General features: G+C 40.3%; 1 protein-coding gene across 1 annotated transcript in view; it reads left to right on the top strand.

Annotated features, from left to right (window-relative positions):
• DNAJC16 (DnaJ heat shock protein family (Hsp40) member C16) overlaps positions 1 to 20441 on the top strand; it is a 1387609-nt gene that overhangs the window by 930555 nt on the left and 436613 nt on the right. The window contains exon 10 of the mRNA XM_044061770.1: positions 7339 to 7522. Coding sequence (XP_043917705.1) covers positions 7339 to 7522 — 184 coding nt within the window. The remainder of the gene's footprint in view (positions 1 to 7338; positions 7523 to 20441) is intronic.

Below are 20441 nucleotides of genomic sequence, written 5' to 3'. Positions count from 1 at the left end.
AGGTTGGGCGCCGGGTTGGCAACTCGACACTGTAAAACTCAACTGCCAATCGTGAGCAGACAGGTGATCCACTGTGGCGACCCCTAACCAGGAAAAAGCTGAAAGAAGAATAAGTCTTCTTGGGTAGGAGTCTTATCAACATGGCACATCTTGATTTGGCAATATTTGCCCACTCTTCTTTGCTAAAGCGCTCCAAATCTGTCAGATTGCAAGGGCATCTCTTGTGCACAGCCCTCTTCAGGTCACCCCACAGATTTTCTATTGGATTTAGGTCTGGGCTCCAGCTGGCCCATTCCAAATCTGGTGTAGCTATTCTTTTGTTGATTTGGATGTATGCTTGGGATCATTGTTGTGTTGAAAGATGAAATTCCTCTTCATCTTCAGCTTTCTAGCAGATGCCTGAAGGTTTTGAGCCAAAAGTGACAGGTATTTGGAACTGTTCATAATTCCCTCCACATTGACTAAAGCCCCAGTTCCAGCTGAAGAAAAGCAACCCGAAGCATGATACTGCCACAACCATGCTTCACAGTGGAGATGATGTTCTTTTGGTGATGCAAAGTGTTGTTTTTGCGCCAAAAGTACCTTTTGGAATTGTGGCCAAAAAGTTCAACCTTGGTCTCATCAGACCATAGCACATTTTCCCAGATGCTTTTGGGAGACTTGATGTATTGTTTTGCAAATTTTAGGGCCTGGATGTTTTTCTGTGTAAGAAAAGGCTTCCATCTTGCAACCCTACCCCCATAGTCCAGACGTATGGAGAATACAAGACATTGTTGTCTCATGTAGTACACAACCAGTACTTGCCAGAAATTCTTGAAGCTCCTTCAGTGTTGCTGTAGGTCTCTTGGCAGCCTCCCCGACCAGGTTTTGGTTTTGTCTTGTCATCAATTTTGGAGGGACGTCCAGTTGTTTACAACATCACTGTTGTCCCATATTTTGTCTACTTTTTGATGACTGTCTTCACTGTGTTCCATGGTACATTCAATGCTGTGGAAATTTCTACCCTTCTTCTGACTGATACCTTTCAACAATGAGATCCCTTTGATGCTTTGTAAGGTTCATAGATAGGTACTAGGCTATCTGCCTGAAGGCATTTATAAGCCTAGCCAGAATGTGTTGGCTTTCACCACCCCCTTAGATTAGTTCCCTGTGCCTCTGTCCAGCAGCGCCACTGAAGTGATCCCCGGGGTAAACTTTCTGTTTCCCATCCTTTCGTCAAGGTTTTTCTTGAAGAGTGTTAGCGAGGAGCTCTGCCTAATGTAGATTGGAATCTTGTTCCAAAGCATGGGAAGTCTCTGGGACAGGAATCTATCCCTCCAGCACATCCTATTTATTGTTATGGTGAGGTTTAGATCCCTAGAGCTTGTGGCTCGAGGGGATAAGGTTTTATTTAGGTGGAGCATGTCCATCAATTCTGGGTTGGACATGGCCTTGTATGTCAGGCAGAGATCACCTCTGAGTAAGCAGTATGTAACTGAGTACAGCTGGAGTTTTTTCAGTCTAGCTGCATAGGACATCTATTTGAGGCCAGTGATCCTCTTGGTGAGGTACTTTTATGGTCTTTCCAGCTGTTGCGGGTGTCTTGTAAGGTACATCCCAAATGGGACGTTGTACTCTATGATGGGTCTGATGAGTGATGAGTAGAGGGGCGCAATGACCTCTTTTGATCTGGATGCGAACCCTTTTGTGATTAGGTGGGCCACATCGAAGGATTTTCTAACCACTTTGGCAATGTGATTACCAGAGGAGAGATTACTATGTACTCGGGTCCCCAGATCCCTTATTACGTTTTCCATATTTAGGGGACTACCACCTATGTGGTAGTTTGTGGGTACTTTGTTTTTTCCAAAGGCGAGGACTATGCACTTTTTGGCATTTAGCTTGAGGCCATGATTTTGACACTGGGTATCCGTCTCAGTGAGACCCTTTTGGAGCATGTCTGTGTCAGCCGGAGAGTCAATTATAGCCCCTAGTTTGCAGTCGTCTGCGAACTTGGTCAGCCGTAGTCCTCCTGTGCTTGCCTGTACCTCTGAGAAGTATATGCCGAACAGGAGGGGTCCTAGGACTGAGCCCTGGGGAACGCCACTTGTAACCGGTTTAGAGTCTAACCTAGCACCCGCAACTCTCACCATGTGGGTTCTGTCCGTGAGCCAGTTGGCAACCCATCTTGTGATGTAGGGGGTTTATGTTCAAGCTGGTGAGCTTGTCTATAATACCAGAATGGGGAATAGTGTCGAAGACCTTTGCGAGGTCTAGTTAGCCTGTGTGTACCACCTTTCCCTCGTCTATAGCCTTGGTAACTGTCTTAAAGAAGTCCACCAGGTTTAGGAGGCATGATCTGCCCTTAACAAAGCCGAACTGGGTAGGGTCCAGTGTTTGGAGGTTCCCAATGTCTCTGTTAATGAGTTCCATGATGATGCGCTCCATAGCCTTGCAGACCAAGCTAGTCAGGCTTATAGGGCGATAGTTCCCAGGGTCTGTTATGGCTCCACCTTTGTGGAGCGGATTAACCATTGCTGTGCGCCACTCTATGGGTACGTAGCCTATGGAGAGGCTGAGTTTGAACAGTGTGTGTAGGTGAGGGGTTAGTTTGTCTTTGAGCTCGTGTAGGACGCAGCCTGGGACACAGTCCGGTCTCATTGATGCTGTGTTTTTGGCTTTAGAGAGGGCTGTTTTAACCTGAGTGGCTGTGATTTCAGGGGCTGTACATTCTTCTGGTATGGTTATGGACCCATTTGGGGGTGAGAGGGGCATGGAGTTTGCACTGAACCTGTCTGCCAGGATGTTGGCGATATCTGTCGGTTCAGTGTATTTTGTGCCATTCTGCAATTCACCACCATGTACCAGGACCCCCCATTCTACGTTTCTGGAAACACTGGAAAACAAAGGTCCTACCAAACACCCTAATATTGGGTGATTTCAATTACCCAAACACTAACTAGGAGAAGTACTCAAGTATTAACTCCCTTGCCCAACATTTCCTAGAATTTATAAACTCAAACGCCCTAGCAGATCTGAGCATTGCTACTTAGATTCTTGACATAGCTAAGGAATGCCTTATGGTTATCTTTGGAGTCCTTGGCAATTTTTCTTTCGAAGCTCGCCTAGCATGATTTTATGAGGGATCATAGTTTCTTGCTTATACTGATCAAGGATGCCTTCCCTTCTTCCTGGGATTTTACTCTTTTTCTGCACTAGTTTCCTCCTCCTATTGTATAGCTTGTTTATGGCAGGGGTCCGCCAGACTGGTTTCCTTTTCTTGGAGGAGTGAGTCTTGGTTTTGCTTGGGATAGCATGATCCATGCATTCTTGTAGGTGCCCATAGAATGCATTAGTAAAGGATTTTGCAGCTTGGACAGCGTTATCCTTCAGCATGGGGGCTTTGAAACTTTCCACCTCGGTCTTAAATAATGTGAAGTTTGCTTTTGAAAAGTTTTTCACGGTGGTTTCCTTGTCCGGGGGTGGGGGTCGGAATGTGGATATCCAAAGTGATTTGTTTATGGCCAGATGTAACCAGCGAGAGGTTAACCTCTGGTATGGAACACCGGTCGCCAATGTTGGTGATGACCTGGTCCAATATGTTGTCACCCCTGGTGGGAGTGTTGACCTGTTGATCCAGGGCGTTTGAGTTTATAAATTCTAGGAAATGTTGGGCAAGGGAGTTAGTACTTGAGTAGCTCTCCTAGTTAATGTTTGCGTAATTGAAATCACCCAATATTAGGGTGTTTGGTAGGACCTTTGTTTTCCAGTGTTTCCAGAAACGTGGAATGGGGGTCCTGGGACATGGTGGTGAATTGCAGTTTTGCCCGTTGTTAGTTGCACGTAGATGATCTCTGAAGCATTGTGCGGTGCCACTAACCTGGAGGTGTGGGTATCCTTGATGAATATGGATATACGCCCCCACCTTTTGTATTTCGGTCTGGGTTCTGTGGTCGAAATGTATGGTATGAGTTTTAGCCTGGTAGTGCTGGGGTGCTCTCTGGAGCCTTAAACCAGGTTTCTGTTACTGCACATATATCAATTTTCTCCATACTGAGGAGTGCCTCAAGTGCATGCATTTTGAGGTTTAGACTTCTAACATTGAGTAGCATTACCCTCAGTTTTTTGTTACTTGTGCTATTTACAGCGGTGGGTTTGTCCTTTGAGCCTTGCCTAAAAAAGGCACTATAGGGGTGGCAAGAGCCTTGGCCAGTATTCGAAAACCTAAGGGTGACAGGTGCAAGCCATCTTTAAGAAAATCCTGCTAGGACAGCTGAACTTTATTTGGGGTTAATCAGAGTCTCTTTAATTGATGGCAGGTGTGTGCCCAAGTAGACTGATTGCTGTAATTAAATCAAAAGGTGCTTCAGTAAAGTATTAGTTTAAGGGTGTGCACTCTTATGCAACCAGAGTATTGTACATTTTTTATTTTTTATATTTTTTTCCCCTAACAGGTTTGTTTGTTTTCAATTGAATTGTACAGGTTATAGATTACATTAAAGGTGGGAAAAGTTTTGAAATGATTTATTGTGGTCTCATTTTTTTATCACGCAAAAACTTGGCATTTTAACAGGTGTGTGTAAACTTTTTATATCCACTGTATATAACATTTCTTCTATCACAATCATCTAGCAAATGTCCTTTACCACAAAAAAAAAACACGTGCTTGGTTGTCTCCAGTATTTTACCACATCCTTGTTCCTTTCAACTGTTATAATACTTGTAATGTATATAATTCTTTCATTTTGCATTTTCAAAACTGCATTACAATCCCAACTCCCAGTCCGTAATCCCCTGTTATCAAAAACTTTAGAAATGTCCATAACATCATTACAAATATTTTTTTATGTTTTAAAGGCTCTTTCATTTTCTGCCTGGAATTGTACATGTATTTTCTTTTGTTTCACGAAAGAATGCTTTAACTACCTATTCATTCCACGGGTTATCATTCTATCTTTTCTCATATTCACACAGAAATGTTTCCGTTTTCTGTGGCGTCTTAAAAATAATAACAAAACGCCTCTTTATTAAAATAAAAGCTGTTATCTCATGTGTCTCGATACCCAAAGGCTGTATAACTGTGTCCCATTCCTCATTTCTGTCCATTTCAGTATTCCTCTTACTTTGAACCCTTAAAATGAATTTTCTTTTAACATTTTCTTTTCATTTTGTACTTCACCTCAAATACACAGTCTCTGCGTATGTTCATCTTGTGGGTGACACTTCCTTCAAAATGTTTTCAGTTTCTTCAGATTGAATCCTGTCGATTATATTCCATCATGAAACATCGTTTTCTGGTTCTCTGTCATCTCATTCAGTAAGTCATCCCACAACTCTCCCAACTGTAGGGTTGTAACAATGTATTCCCCTCAATAAAACAGTCTCCTTCAACTCAAGTAATTGTTCCTGGAACAAAATCTGTACCATAGAGCTTGTGTTCGCCTCCACTTCTTCTGGTAGTACCACCGTCTTGCACACAGTCCTCCCAACTGCCACTGCTCTAGGAACAGGACATGGACAAGTACTCACTTATAGATGGTCACAAGTGGAGCAAGATGAGCAGGGAAGTTCCCCAATGCCATGGGCAAATTTCATGTGTAAGTGTAAACACTTCCTCTGGTCTCCCCTGAAAAGAAGTTACTAGCCTAGTGTGACTAACCCAGTAAACAAAGGATAGATAAATAAAACGAAAGAATGTTGTTTGTTTTTTTTTTTCTTGATGTATGTGTGGTTATGGGCTCCATATTGAAATGTCTACAATTGTAATGACAAGTACAGACATGTCAAAAACACGCGCACACACACACACACACACACACACACACACACACACACACACACAAAAGATGCAGAAGAGTGAATATCAAATATTCTCCTTTAAAATTCTTTTTTGCCGGGTGGCAGCTACACCTGCAAGGCGCCCCCCCCCAAACTTATTATATATATATATATATATATATATATATATGTATGTATGTATATATATATATATATGTGTGTGTGTGTGTGTGTATTCCTACTCTGAGATGTCCGTATCTCAGGGAAAATAAAACAGTGAGTAAAAATGTCACACAGACAAACCAATCAGTAAAAACTAAAGAAAACTCTAGCCAAGCAAGAGTTTCCACTGTGTGATTCCTTAGACCTTTTGTTTGTGTTAGAGGCACATGGGCATATATGCAAATGTTTCAGCTATATGACAGTTCTGAATGCCCATGACTTTTTTTCTTTTTAAGTCTGTTATGGACAAATTCAAGCCTATAAAGCCAAACCCCAGATTCCGACTTTTCAAATAATTACCATGTCCATATCTTTAATAATAGTGTAATAAAGGTGTTTGAAAATAACATTTCTGATGTGAACAATTAGTGTTTCTAATAGTGGACAACATTCAGAATGTTGATTTTTGACTTGCTTTTACTTGGTACTGATGGAGAAAGAACTCTGACAGGGAGTCCTTGGAGTTTCTTAGTATATGACAGTTGGAAATTTTATGGTCAAAGAGCAAAACTTCCCGTGAGGAAACTAGTACGCCATCATAGGAACTTAAGGCTCTTCTCTTGATCCTCATTCTTTCTGTGATTAAGCTGAACCAGTAGTGGATAATAACAGTTCAGGCAATCTTGGTGAGGCCTTTCTCACTCACTCACACGCACCCTTGATGCACAAAAAAGAAACAGTTGACCTGTCATAAAGTGGGAGGGTAGCCATTTCTTTAAAATGCTGGAGCCAGACAGTGTTGCCTTCAGCTTTGATCTGATACTTTTATTTGACTATCCCATGTACATATGTACATGCCATCCCTCCAACTTACTCTTCTATTCAAAACATGTAGTTATTTCCTCCTTTTTTCCTTTCTTCTTCTCTGTCTTCAGTCTCTCTCTTTTTCTTCTGCTACTTCACTTTCTCTTTAGCACTTTGCTGTACTCCATTTTCTGTATTTATGTCCAGTGTATTTAACTGTATATAGAGAGCAGCAGTTATATGTTAATCTTGACTTTCAATTGAGCCTTTGTTATATAACTAAACTACTTGTTATAATTACTGCAATCTGGGCTGGGCCTGAAATTGATCACTGTTGTTCAATACCCTACCCAGGTAAACAAACATAAATAAATATATAGTAATCTGCCGTAAAGATAATTTCCATACAGGGCTGTATTTGGAGTTGGTGTTAAAAAATGTTTGACTTTCTTTCAAGTGCATAGCTATCATTCAAGTTTCCCGCATGCTGTGTCTGTACATAGGATTTTTGTTCATATGTTCCCAAAGTGATGTGAACATGTTCTGAAGATACCGCATTCAGTTTGTGTGTTTATTCAGTTAATTTAACAGTTGTTTTATTTTTCTGCTCCACAGGTACTGTGTGGTTCTTATTACAGGAGAAGGAGAGAGCTTTTCTAAGACATACGATGCCTTCCTGTCCTTTGCTGCAACAAACAGCAGAGAAACTGTTCGGTTTGTATATATGTATTACAGACGACAACAAGAGTTTGCAAATGCCTTGCTCACAACCATCAGTGATATTAGGGCTGCATCCTGGGTAAGTAGCATTTTCAAGGTTTTATGCCAGTCATTCATTTAGTTATTGTTTATAAATGCAGTTTTAGGTAATTAACCAGCTAGGTAAGCTGATCCAAAGACCCGTTTTAGACATGAGTAGGGCAGAAGGTACAAAAGAATTATCAAAGTAACATTTATCATGCTTAGCTAAAACAAGTTAATGATTGACAAATAGTAAAATAATTATTTTATACATTGCAGTAGCTATATAATTAAAATGAAACAGTAGAAAGTAGGTGTATGTCATGATTTATTCTATTCTAAATCTTCATCTTCAACCCTCCCCTTTTCCTAATTTTCAGCCTGTAGACGGGTGTTGTATCACTGCATCTCTATCTTGATTCAGTACTACTGTCCTGCCTTCTTTGAAAGTCATACCTGAATGTCGCAGGTCTTTTGTCATGCAATCCATCTCTTTGCTGGAAGCTGCCATTTCTTCTTGCCTTCTTCCTATATGTCTCAGTCTTCTTCCCCAGAGTGTTTTCTGTTTTCCTGCACATGTGCCCGTACCACTGTAATCTATTTTCTTTGACCTTCTCTGCAAGTGGACCTACTTGGGCTTCAGCTGTGATGTCCTCATTTCTTTTGTCTGTCCCACAGTGTGCATCCTACTACACATCTCAGGCACTTCATCTCCATCACCTCTGACTTCCTCAACTCCTCTGAATTCACTGCCCAGATTTCTATACCATGTAATAGTGCTGGTCACCCCAATGTTTTCTACTCCTTACATTCCAGCTTCTTTGGCATTCTTCTGTCATACACTACCCTTGACACTCTGTGCCAGTTGGCTGCAGCCCCTTTAATTCTAGCTTTGACCTCTTCATTCAGACTTCCCTTCTCAATCACCCCTCCCTAGAACTTGAAGTTAACTTGTCCCACTGTCTTCCTTGTCTCAGTTCTCACCTTCTGATTTCTCCCATTACAAATGTCTTATCTGTAATAATTTTTATCCCATGTGCCTTGAATTTTGCATTCCATCCCCCCTGTCTTTTACTGAAGTTTGTATTCAGAGTCTGCCTGTAGTGACACATCATCTGCATAAAGCAACTTTGTTGATCTGTCCCCTTTTACCTTTTTGCCAGTGTAATTTATCAACAGTATGAACAGCAGTGGGCACAGAGTTGTATCCTGATGCACACCCACTCTCACTGGGGACTCCTATGTGAGTCTGAATACTGTTCATACTTGTCATTGGGTCCTTGTTCATGGGCTGGACTAATTTTACCAATGTGTATTGGACTTTGAACCATCACATGACTGCCCAAATCAGCTTTCTTGGAACTTTGTCATAAACTATTTCCAAATCTAGGAAAGTCCAGTTGGACTCTCCTCATCTCTTGCTTCTTCTCAACTGTCCGTCTCACTGCACACTTCTGGTCAGTAGTGCTGGATCTTGATCTGAATTCAAACTGCTAGTTTCACATATTACTTTCACTACTCTGTGTATTTGTTTATAAATCACCATTGTTATGATCCAAATGCACTTTAGTCAAGTTTTATAATGGTTAGAGGATATGTACAAAAACACAAGTATAATGCATACAAATTCTTCTTGGAACATAGCCTTTAAGTCAATGCAGTGAAGTGTGTAGATGCCCCTTTAGCAAGTAAGGAACAAGAATATGGCTGTGTTACCTGCAAGAATTGGACTCTGGTAAGCAAATGTATTCCAGGGACAAATTTCTGTGTGCAGGGCAGTGAGACATGGGCAGAGGAACCACCCTTGCTACGGGTTGAATTCTTTGAGGAGTAAATGTGTTGGTTGACTCAACTCAGCTGCAGTACTGTTCTGGAGCTGAGGATTTAGGAATCTTGTATAATCAAGTTATTTTGGGGGGCACTGAAGAGGTGGTCATTTTTACCATTCTGGAAAATGACAATTTTTTCATGAATTTTGCTTAGTCAGCATAGCAGGGTGGAAGTTGTTGGTAGATACATTATGTCTACATGCATTTCCCCTTCATTCTGCATCCTATAAAAGTGTTCATTCTGCATCTTATCAAAACATTTTAGAGGGCAATCAAGGCACATTATTTGTTATCTTGTGGTTGTTGAAAGGCTTATGGTTTCAGGCATTCAGGTCTCTGACAGTACAGAAAACTGTACCAGTAAAAGCCAAAGAAGGTGACCTCAGCTGGATGATGGTCATCTATACCTCACAGTGGATCTCAACCTTTGTATCCTGTGTTCCTGTAAGGAAATGGAGGGAATCTTAAAAATAATTAAGGCAAAGATGAAGCCTTCCAGTCATCCAAACATACCTTGCCAGATAGAAGAGGCTTGTGCATGTTGTTCCTGATATTCTCTTCTCCCAAGGGTAGGTGGGAGCAGGGGTGTAGCAAGCAATTTCCATTTTGTACTCACAACCTCTTAGTGTTAGCCGCATGGGACACGCATCACTTAAAAATTGGCACATCTCTCAAAATGCTGCCTCCCAAGCACTTAATAAATGTAAGTACAATTTTCAGCTGTTCCCCTAAAACTATAAAATATATTGCTTTTAGATTAGCAGTATTGCACCTGTGGTCGGAGGCATTCATTTAGACAGTTGTAGACATAATGTGACTGAAATTAGAAATTAAAAGTGCGAACAGTATGCCTGGCTACACTCTTGTGTGGCGTTCCCATGATGTGGTCTGTGTCCTTGGTAACAAGGAATAATCCTCAGTCGAAGATCTCTAGAATGCTGTCCCCCAAGACATTTCATCTTTTTGCAGGTCAGCCCAGTTTACAGAAGGAGAAAGCCTCCTGTTTGGTTGAAGAAGACTCCAGAGTATCAGGCATCCTTAGCTCCCCCCCCCCCGTACCATTGCAGATGCTCAAAAAGTTGACTCCAGTAATACAGCAGTCACAGTCCTGCCCTCACTGACTTGAGGTGTCCAGTGAGTGGTTTACTAAGTTGTATTTGTCTTTGCAAGTCATCACAAATGACCTACAAGTTCTTCTGTTGGGATAACTGCTTCTTGTACAGTTATTTGGTACTACCCTGGAGATAGTTCTGCTTAGAGGCCAACCTTTCTCCTTGAAACTCTTGGGACATGCATAATCTCCTCATAGGAACCAAAAAGGCATTTCTCATCCAGAAGAAAGCCATGGATGTACTCATGAAAAGGGTTGGGGGGGGGCTCTTATCTCATCCTGGATTTGAGCAACTTTAGTGAACACATCCTGCATGTCACAAATTTAGGTGAGAACTTTGTAGGTGTTCAGTATACACCCACAGGAGAGGGCTTCACATAAATGAGATGGAGTTACAAGTAGTGTACTTGCTTGAAAGCACTATGCGGGGAGGCTGAGAATATAACTTGTCATGGTTCAATCAGACAGACAGCATTGTCTTATGCAAAGTGTGGCACTCTTTCATATTCCTGTCTGCAGAGTCATAGCATGTGTGACTCTTTCAGTGAGACATAGATGGCAATCATGCTGACAGCTGACATTGTGGGCCCTATGCTTCAGCTGATTGTTTGGAAACCTTGTTTGTACAGGGTCTTATGTGAGTGGGGCTCAGTGCAGATCAAGCTTTTCACTAATTGAGAGAGTGCAATCCTGATCTTCATTATCCAGCATTGCAAAGGGTGGGGAAGATTAGTGGTGAATACATTCTGTCCTGTTTCAGGGGAAATTTTTGTGCGCCTTTCCTTCATTCTTTCTGTTTCTTCACCTTGCTGCAAAACTTGTGAAAAAGATGAAGACTCATAAATAAATAAATATTGCCATGTTTTGGTTAATGAGGTATGATCTCAGACTATCAGGTCCCTCACAGTGCAGGAAAGTAACCAGATACATCAAGGAAGTCACTTCATTTGAGGAAGCAGCCATGTCCATCAAGGGGCTCTCTTGTAGTTTACAACACGCATTTCTACTCTACCTCCCACCCAGAGGCTCAGAAGTGTTTGAGGCAGCAAAGAAGCCTTCCTGTCATCAGACCTGTTCTGCTAAGTGTAAAAGGTGGAGATGTATGTGATGCTGCCTCTTCAGTTTGCAGACAATCTTGACCTTTGCATAAACTTTTATGAACTGCCTGTCAGTCCCCTGTCAGGGGCACTTATCTATCATGACCTACTGGTGAACATAACTGGTAACCAACATTAGCCAGTTAAACAGTTCCTCAAAGTACTCTGCCTTTTGCCTTCCTTCAAAGACCCCTTATCTTGGTTAGGACATAACTTCATAATTGGAAGGTTCACTAGCCCACTTTTATACATGCTGGTTTGTGTTATTTTTTTAATCCTCTTCCCATTCTTCTCCGGTCTTACCCAATGACTCCACTTTGTCTGCTCCATTGGCTCATTCATTTCCGCAAGGGATGAAAGATGTACATTCCCTGGGCTGGGCAAGAGCCCTATAGACCAATCATTCCACCCTGGGGAAACCCTATCAGCCCATCTTTTCCCTGTGAAGCAAAAGTTAGATATTGGGGAGCAGGTCAGATGCTGGTCCCAAAAAAACGCCCTTTTTAACCCTAACCCCTTAGACAGCGTCTAGTTTCATGATAGCTTCCTGATTGGGGAAAAACATTCTCCCACACATCAATTCCCCTGTTCAGTGGTCTGGCATGTAAGCACCACATTTGTAGCACAAGCCTGTACAGTCTGTTCAACAGGCAAGGATCTACTCACCAGTTGGCATCATTATTGTGTTAGACCTAGCCTCCTCCCTTTCTTAAAATGAACAATCCAGCATCAGACACTCAAGCTCATGTCCCACAGGGGTCTGTCAGCAGTTGAATTCTTGTCACTTTGGTTGCACTCAGAACTTTCTCCCTCAATGCCATAAGGTCGGGTGGCTCATTTAGCAGCTTTGCTGTTTTCTGTAGAGGCACCTTCCTTGGTAGCATGTACTTGTGTTCATAGAATCTCTAAGCTTCAGCTTTTTATCTTTAAAAGGATTGTACATCCCTTAAGACTAACCCATGATGTTCTTCATATTGATCACTGTTGCAGTAGTGTAAGCTATATGGATTATCTCCTGCACAGCATCTAACAGCCTGTCAGCTTCCAACCTTCAGGGCACCTTCCATGCAGCCAAACTGTTAGTCAGCTCAAGTTAAGCTAAGCTAGGAATATGTGTTTTTATTGACTGTCATGTGACTTTGCTGTACTTTTAAACAGGAGTGTACTTTTGAGTTTGACAGTTTAAAAGTTGATTTACATTATAAAACCTTTATTAGCCCATCCCACCCCCAACCCCCTCATGGAGAAATTGTGTTTTTAATTACTTTTTGCAGATGGTAAAGTATATTAGACTGCTTTTTACTGGGTCTGTATTGGGAAAAGTGACTTTATACTTTTATACTAATAAAATTTCACCTGCTGCGCTACTTAGTTTCTCCAGTAAAGACAATTTTCAGCTTGACCCATGGTACAAACTACCAGTCCTACAGTCAGTCCTTCTTTCAGCTACAAAAATAAAAAAGTCTACCACAGAAGGCTAGCAATTTGTCTCATCTGCATGTGGGTGACACAGCATTGGGCAAAGTTGACTCCTTAGACCCCTCTTTTTCTCTAGACCACTCTAGAGTTGCCAGTGCAGCCACTATTGACTGGGAGTTAACCTTATCCTCTGTAGCTGCTTGGGGTCCTCTCAGTGGACAAGAGAGAGATGCTTTTTTGTCAGTGTTGGGAGAAGGATAGGGAAGGTGTCCATACTTATATAGAATGTTGTGTCTATCCCTGTGAAAGCTTTTGCTGCCATTAATATCCAGTGGTGGCTGGTGACTTCAAATCAAATGGGGTGCTGCAGGAGACAGCTGAATGGGTGTGACCAATGGGAAGGGGTGTGATCAACTAGAAAGGGGTGGAGCTATGCTCAAAACCACAAAAACTGGGACTTTAATTAAATTTGCTGCCCTGGGTGTCAAACTATTATTATGAGAGTCCAATCAAGAGAAAATGAAGTGTAGAAGAAAAAAAATATTTCAATGCTTTGGCTAAATGACAGCTTACTTAATATCTAGATTGAAACAAAAAGGTTGTAAGTCATGAAAAAAATAAATTACTTTTTAAATACATTACCGGAATGCCAGTCAAAATCAAGTATAAAAAAACAAGTAGCACTCAACTCAAACCAGTTCTCCTTGCACTGCATTTCTAATTATAATTTATATTCAGCTTTATAAAAGTACCAAGTCACATGCTGAAAGTAGCAATCTCTGTGATACCCCCCACTTGTAAAAATGTTTTTTATCCAAAAAGACCTGTTGCCTGATGACAACTATCTACGTGTTTCATGGGGAAACATGATCAAAGTGAAAAATGAACAGCAAACAAGAAACAAGCTCAAGATAAATTGCTTAAAGGATTACTGCACAGGTTATGGACCACACGATAGACTGGCATTCTAATTTGTTTACGGGTGAAGCCTGCAAAGATATCTGCAAGTCTCCAACAAATGTAATGAGCTTCTGAAAATATTGTAATCCTATCCTTTATTACAAATGCTGTCATATGCATTTTAATACCTAAAGCTTATACATTATCTAGTTATGTAAATATTCTCTGCATGGCAACAACAAAAAGTCTTTCAATGTTGGTGATTCTTTAACAGTATGGTTATTAAAGCTTACTTGCATCTTACAGTCTCAGACAAGCTCATCTGATGTTCATTAAAGCATTGCTACTTAAACACAAAGCAACAGGCTCTGTTCCATACAGCTGTGTTTCCACCAGTTTGATTCTTGGCTGGGATACAATTTTTGTATTCTTGTCTGCTCTTGTGCCAGAGAGATGCTATTTGCATAAGTGATCCTATTAATTGCCCGTAGTTAATTTTTCCTGTGTGTGAGTGAATGTGTATGCATGCATCCTGCAGTGGAACAGCATACTATCTGAAACAGGTTCTGTGCCATGTGTCCTTTGCATTCCAGGATAGGCAGTGGCTTCCCTTTGACATAGACTAGATAAAGCAGGTTTCAAGAAATTAATTTAATTCAATAAATAGTGCAACAGTTCTGAGTGATTTGTCAGTGGGAAAGGAAATATTTTGAGCTGTAGGTCATGGTTAACCAGATTTGGAGGTAAATACCTTAGTTGTGTGAGTGATGCATGCTACCATGCAGGGCTGAAAAGAGAGTCTAAAGAATGTGGCGTGAGAAGGGTGGGGATGCTAAAGGTATCCTATCCTGGTTTAATAAAAAGTTTCAGAAAGCATTCAAACTTCAGACATACGAGGTAAGAGGACATTAAACTTATCCCAGTGTAGGACAATGAAGACAAAGTGGATACGTTCAAAGTTGTTGGTATCTGTTCCTTGATGTGTAACTTTCTGATAGTTGTCCTCCATAGGAAGACATTGCTGGCATTGTCTTTATTGGTGTGCTGGCAGCAATCGTAACTTGTAGAGCTTGAATTTTTTTCTCATTTATTATGAAGACTACATTGGAATTAAGAGGGTATGGGTCCGGACTCCGAAGGCATTGCTACAAGGGAATGATGCAAGGTGATGGGGAGAAACTTTGCCTATTGGTGTAAAAGTGTTATCGGTATAAGGCATAATCAACAGATGTTGATCAAGATGTTCCATCTGTAGTAAGTAGCTTGCTGCAGTTTTCAAAGAAGAATTGATGGGTTTTTTTTGGGGGGGTCCTCAATTTAGAGTTGAGGTTGCTAGATCTGAGCTGCCCAGGGGCATCAGATAACCTAGCTATAGGTCTGTGTGGACCCCCCCACACACACACACACACACATGGGGAATGCAGGGGGTATTTAAACCTCAAATATTTTTTGAAGACTCAAGTAGAAGGTATTGTCTTATCAAACTTGAATCTGTGGGTTTATTAGATAGTGTAAATATCCTCTCCTTGCTCCACCCTAACTACACTGCAGCTGGATTCCTTTACTAAGAGATTTCCTAGTTAATGACAAGAAACAGGTGTCAGAAGCAAAATGACACTGTTAGTGTACACAGCTAGACTGTAATGCACTGCAATCCAGTGTTAATATTTCTTGAAGGTCAGCCTGCTGCATGTAAAAGACAAAGAGGATATATAAAGTTCTATGTCTTTTAAGTTTTTATACAGTCTTCCCAAACCTGACCCAGCAGCTGTAGCTTTAGTTAACTCTGCTGCTGTTAAACATTTAATTCATTCCAATCCTATGCTTTTTGATAAGGATGGGAATGTTATTGATAAGTATGTGAAAAAAGGAGTATGCTTCTCCAACATTAATTTTCAGAATGCTGAATTGTCGGGCTCACGTGTTAAAGTTTCCATCCTTCCACAACCTTTTTTTTCCCATTTTTCCACATGGGATCAGGATGTCACTTAAACAGTTCATATGTTTATTCTCTCTAATTGTGAAAGTATAAGAAATGTTTTGTCTGTAGTTTCTTCTTGTGAAGAAAAATCCATTTTATATAATTTAGTTACTTCAGTTGTACAAGTCACTACTCATTGTTTACAGTGTATATATGATTCAGTTGACACTTCAAGCACTATGACCACTGGTACTGTTTTGAGGAGGTTTACCTGGTTGTGTTCTCAAAGCCTCTTAGATGATAGTAAGAATGAGAGATTAAATTCTCCTTTGGACAGTGATTTAGTTTTTGGACCCTCTGCTGCAGAGGTGATCAAAAAGTGTGATGAAAGGCAGGGAATCACTTATGTTTTTTTCAGTAGTCTTTTCCCAAATTTTCTAAGGGATTCTGTAACGTTGTGTCTAATTTTGGCAAGAAAACAGAATGTAGCCAAAACAAAATGCAGGTAAACGGATGTTTAAGAAGAAATGGGGGCAAAAAGAATTCTGGAACCTCCCAAAGCCAGGAACAATCCCAACAAGTCAGAATGACCTCCTTGCAGACCAGCCATGTTATTTTAGTATATAGACAGCTTCACAGCACATTCTCACTCTACTGGAATCCTTCTTTCTGTCAGAGCAAAACTGGCAGACAAGCTGAGCAAAACAATGGCAGGTCCTCAGTAATGGAAACTAGATCAAGGGGTCTTTTGATCCATCTGTGGGGAGGTTCTGAAATAGACCTGTTTGCCTTCCTTCTCTGAACAATCAACTGGCAAGATTTTGCACTAGGACTACATGCAAGAAGGCCTGGAAGAGTGATGCCTCTTCTTTTCTTTGGACAGAAATATTCCTATATGCTTTTCCACTGAAATCCAGGGTACTTGAAGATGTGAAGGAATCCCCTAAGATCATTATGGTGACTCCCTTATGTGACCCAGGCAGCTTTCTTTTGGAAATGGCCAGGGGAAATTACCACAAGCTTCCTCATAAAAACTTGGGGCCGTGCAGCCACTATTGACTGGGAGTTAACCTTATCACTCCTGTAGCTGCTTGCGAGGGTCCTCTCAGTGGACAAGAGAGATGCTTTTGTCAGTGTTGGGAGAAGGATGGAAGGAAAGGTGCCCACTTACTTATACACAGAATGTTTTGTCTATCACTGTGAAAGCTTTTGCTGCCATTAATATCCAGTGGTGGCTGGTGACTTCCAAATCAAATGGGGTGCTGCAGGAGACAGCTGAATGGGTGTGACCAATGGGAAGGGGTTAGCTGATCAAACTAGAAAGGGGTGGAGCTATGCTCAAAACCACAAAAACTGGGACTTTAATTAAATTTGCTGCCCTGGGTGTCAAACTATTATTATGAGAGTCCAATCAAGAGAAAATGAAGTGTAGAAGAAAAAATATTTCAATGCTTTGGCTAAATGACAGCTTACTTAATATCTAGATTGAAACAAAAGGTTGTAAGGTCATGAAAAAATAAATTACTTTTTAAATACATTACCGGAATGCCAGTCAAAATCAAGTATAAAAAACAAGTAGCACTCAACTCAAACCAGTTCTCCTTGCACTGCATTTCTAATTATAATTTATATTCAGCTTTATAAAGTACCAAGTCACATGCTGAAAGTAGCAATCTCTGCTGATACCCCCCCACTTGTAAAAATGTTTTTATCCAAAAGACCTGTTGCCTGATTGATGACAACTATCTGCGTGTTTCATGGGGAAACATGATCAAAGTGAAAAATGAACAGCAAACAAGAAACAAGCTCAAGATAAATTGCTTAAAGTATTACTGCACAGGTTGTGGACCACACGGTAGACTGGCATTCTGTTTTATTTACGGGTGAAGCCTGCAAAGATAACTGCAAGTCTCCAACAAATGTAATGAGCTTCTGAAAATATTGTAATCCTAACATTTATTACAAATACTGTCATATGCATTTTAATACCTAAAGCTTATACATTATCTAGTTATGTAAATATTCTCTGCATGGCGACAACAAAAAGGCTTTCAGTGTTGGTGATTCTTTAACAGTATGGTTATTAAAGCTTACTTGCATCTTATAATCTCAGACAAGCTTACCTGATGTTCATTAAAACATTGCTACTTAAACACAGAGCAACAGGCACTGCAACAGCATGCATTTTCTGAATAAGAAGAAGCAGAAATCAGTATAAAAATATGACAGAAAACCAGAACATTCTGCAAATTCAAGGACAGATGAAAAGCCACTGTAGTACTTGTGTCTACCTGGAATGGGGAGATACTCTGCACACTTACACTGCATAACTGCTACTTGCCTTGCTTTGGACACATCCAGAGTCACTACATGGGGGAGTGGGGTGCAACAAGTATGTCACAATGTGAAATGTCTCTGGCTGATTGTGATGGCTCTGACTTACATTTGTCTTACCTCAACCCAGAGCAAGAAATCTGACAAAGCTATAAATAGAAGTGGGACAAAGGCCCAAAAATAAGGACAATTTTTAAATATTGCTCTTATAAACTTAGATAATAGAATAGTAGGTCTTGCATTACTATGTTAGTAGTTTCTGAAGGGTATGAAATCTAAAACTCAAATGTCTGTCATTATTTTCTAACTTCAATCTTTAATGATTTGCCACTAATTTGTCACAAAACCACAATTTTATGAAAAACGGACCAAAAATGTGATGCAAAAATATAAAATAGGCCAAGACAAATCACACACCAGGGAACAAATACCTCATCGCCAAAAGTAGAATATCAGTAATCCGTAAAAAACAATAGCAATAAGATAACCAGGCACAACTTCTTCTGTTATAATAAAAATGTATTTATTATGACCTTGAAGGTCTGATGAAGCTATTTCAGCGAAAGCATTTACCTCCTGTTTTATCCTCATAATAAATACGTTTTTATTATAACAGATGAAGAAGTTGTGCCTGGTTATCTCATTGTTATTGTTTTTTATGGATTATTAAAAATATAAAATAGCCACACAATACAGCTGGGAACCTGTCAAAGAAGGGACACTTTTTTAATATTAGTACTGTTAAGTTGAGCAGCTGACAAAATAAGAGAATCTACAAGCATTTCTGATATAAAAGTAATCTATAACTCTGATCATTACAGTTATTTATTAATTGGAAACCCTTCACGTTTTCTTCAAAAATTGCCATTTTGCAGAGGGATTATTAGGGGAAGAGCAACATTTTTAGCCAAAATAGGAGACAGTTGAGAGGTTTGGATATACCTAATTCTATAAAGCGATTTATTTGCGCATACCTCTCAATGTCTTGATGCAGGAAATCTGGACAAGGCCAAATATATTGGGGCCCATACAAACAGTACTAAAACTTGCTCTTGTATAAACCTAGATAGTTGATAGAATAACAGGTCTTGCTTTAGCATACATTTTTCTGAAGGGTATGAAGTCTGAAACAGCACAAACACTAGTAGACATCTGCTAAACAAAGCAATGCAGTCTCACAATGAAAATAGACTTGGCATTAAAACTTCTCTGCCCTTGAAACTCACATTCATTGAAACAGCATTGAAACCCACATTCAAAGAAAATACATCTGGCCGGTGACAGATAAACATTAACATTGGGCTGTTTTCAAATCATAGGCCCCCTTGCACATGAAACATACATGTGTTCTTTGATGCACCTTCCTGATTGTATTAAATTATATTCCTTGTATAATACAGTATAGTACAGTTGTTAGAGAGCGTTTTAAATTTATTGTTTTGAACATTTTTCCAGTAAACAATGAAACAAAATGCATGCACCAATAATGACAAAACTGCTCAATTCAGAACATTTCTATAATAAAAGTCTACTCAAACTTCTACAATCCACCAGTATCAGTAAATATGCACAATCTCCGCAGAAGTGAAAGTCATCTAAATAATTCCACATTAAAGAGATCTGTAACTAATGAAGAGGTTGCTGCTAGCAAACAACTTTATATGTCATTATTTCATCTACAAATAAAGTGCCTGTTGCCCTTGAGGAATAAATGGCCTATGTTACATTAAAAATGATAAGCTAGTAATATTGCAATAGGGAATGGATGGCAAATTGATGACAGGTTCATAATTACTAGGTATCTCTGCCAAAGAGGACATTCTCAGGACTGCAGCATCTACCCCCTTTAAAAGTACAACACAGTACAGTATCAGCAATGCATCTACATACTGTGTGAGTAGAACCCATAGCCTTCTACATCAAAAGCAAGTACACACTACCTGTTGTGCTATTAACAGTGCAAGTGGAATCAGCATAAGCAGCACTAAACTTCTTTTCCCCTGAAGTTCTTGGCTCCATGTAAAATCCACTTGACACTCAACTGTATCTCTCAACTTAACTTTGCAGCACAAGAAATCTGGAAAAAGCCCAAAAACCAGGGACACATTTTAAACATTGCTTGTATAATCTTGGAAAGTTGCTAGAATAAAATGTTGTGTTACCACCATGCATTTCACTGCCAAGTCTTGAACTCAGGACCATGTGCACTACAGTCAGAGCAACATACCACTGTGCCAATTGATCTGGGGCTGGTTTCTCCCTCTTTCTCCAGATCCCCAATAAGACTCCCCACTGGCACAGCTATAGAGTTGAGTCCTTAGCTAGGGTTCCAAGTCAAGTCCTCCCAGCACTCTGTCTGTCCAACC

Source organism: Protopterus annectens, chromosome 2.part0 (genome assembly GCF_019279795.1).
Source record: "Protopterus annectens isolate FY-2018-M chromosome 2.part0, PAN1.0, whole genome shotgun sequence".
Classification (NCBI taxonomy): Eukaryota; Metazoa; Chordata; order Ceratodontiformes; family Protopteridae; genus Protopterus; species Protopterus annectens.
The sequence above is the reverse complement of the archived record's forward strand: the minus strand, read 5'-3'. Positions and strand labels throughout refer to the sequence as shown.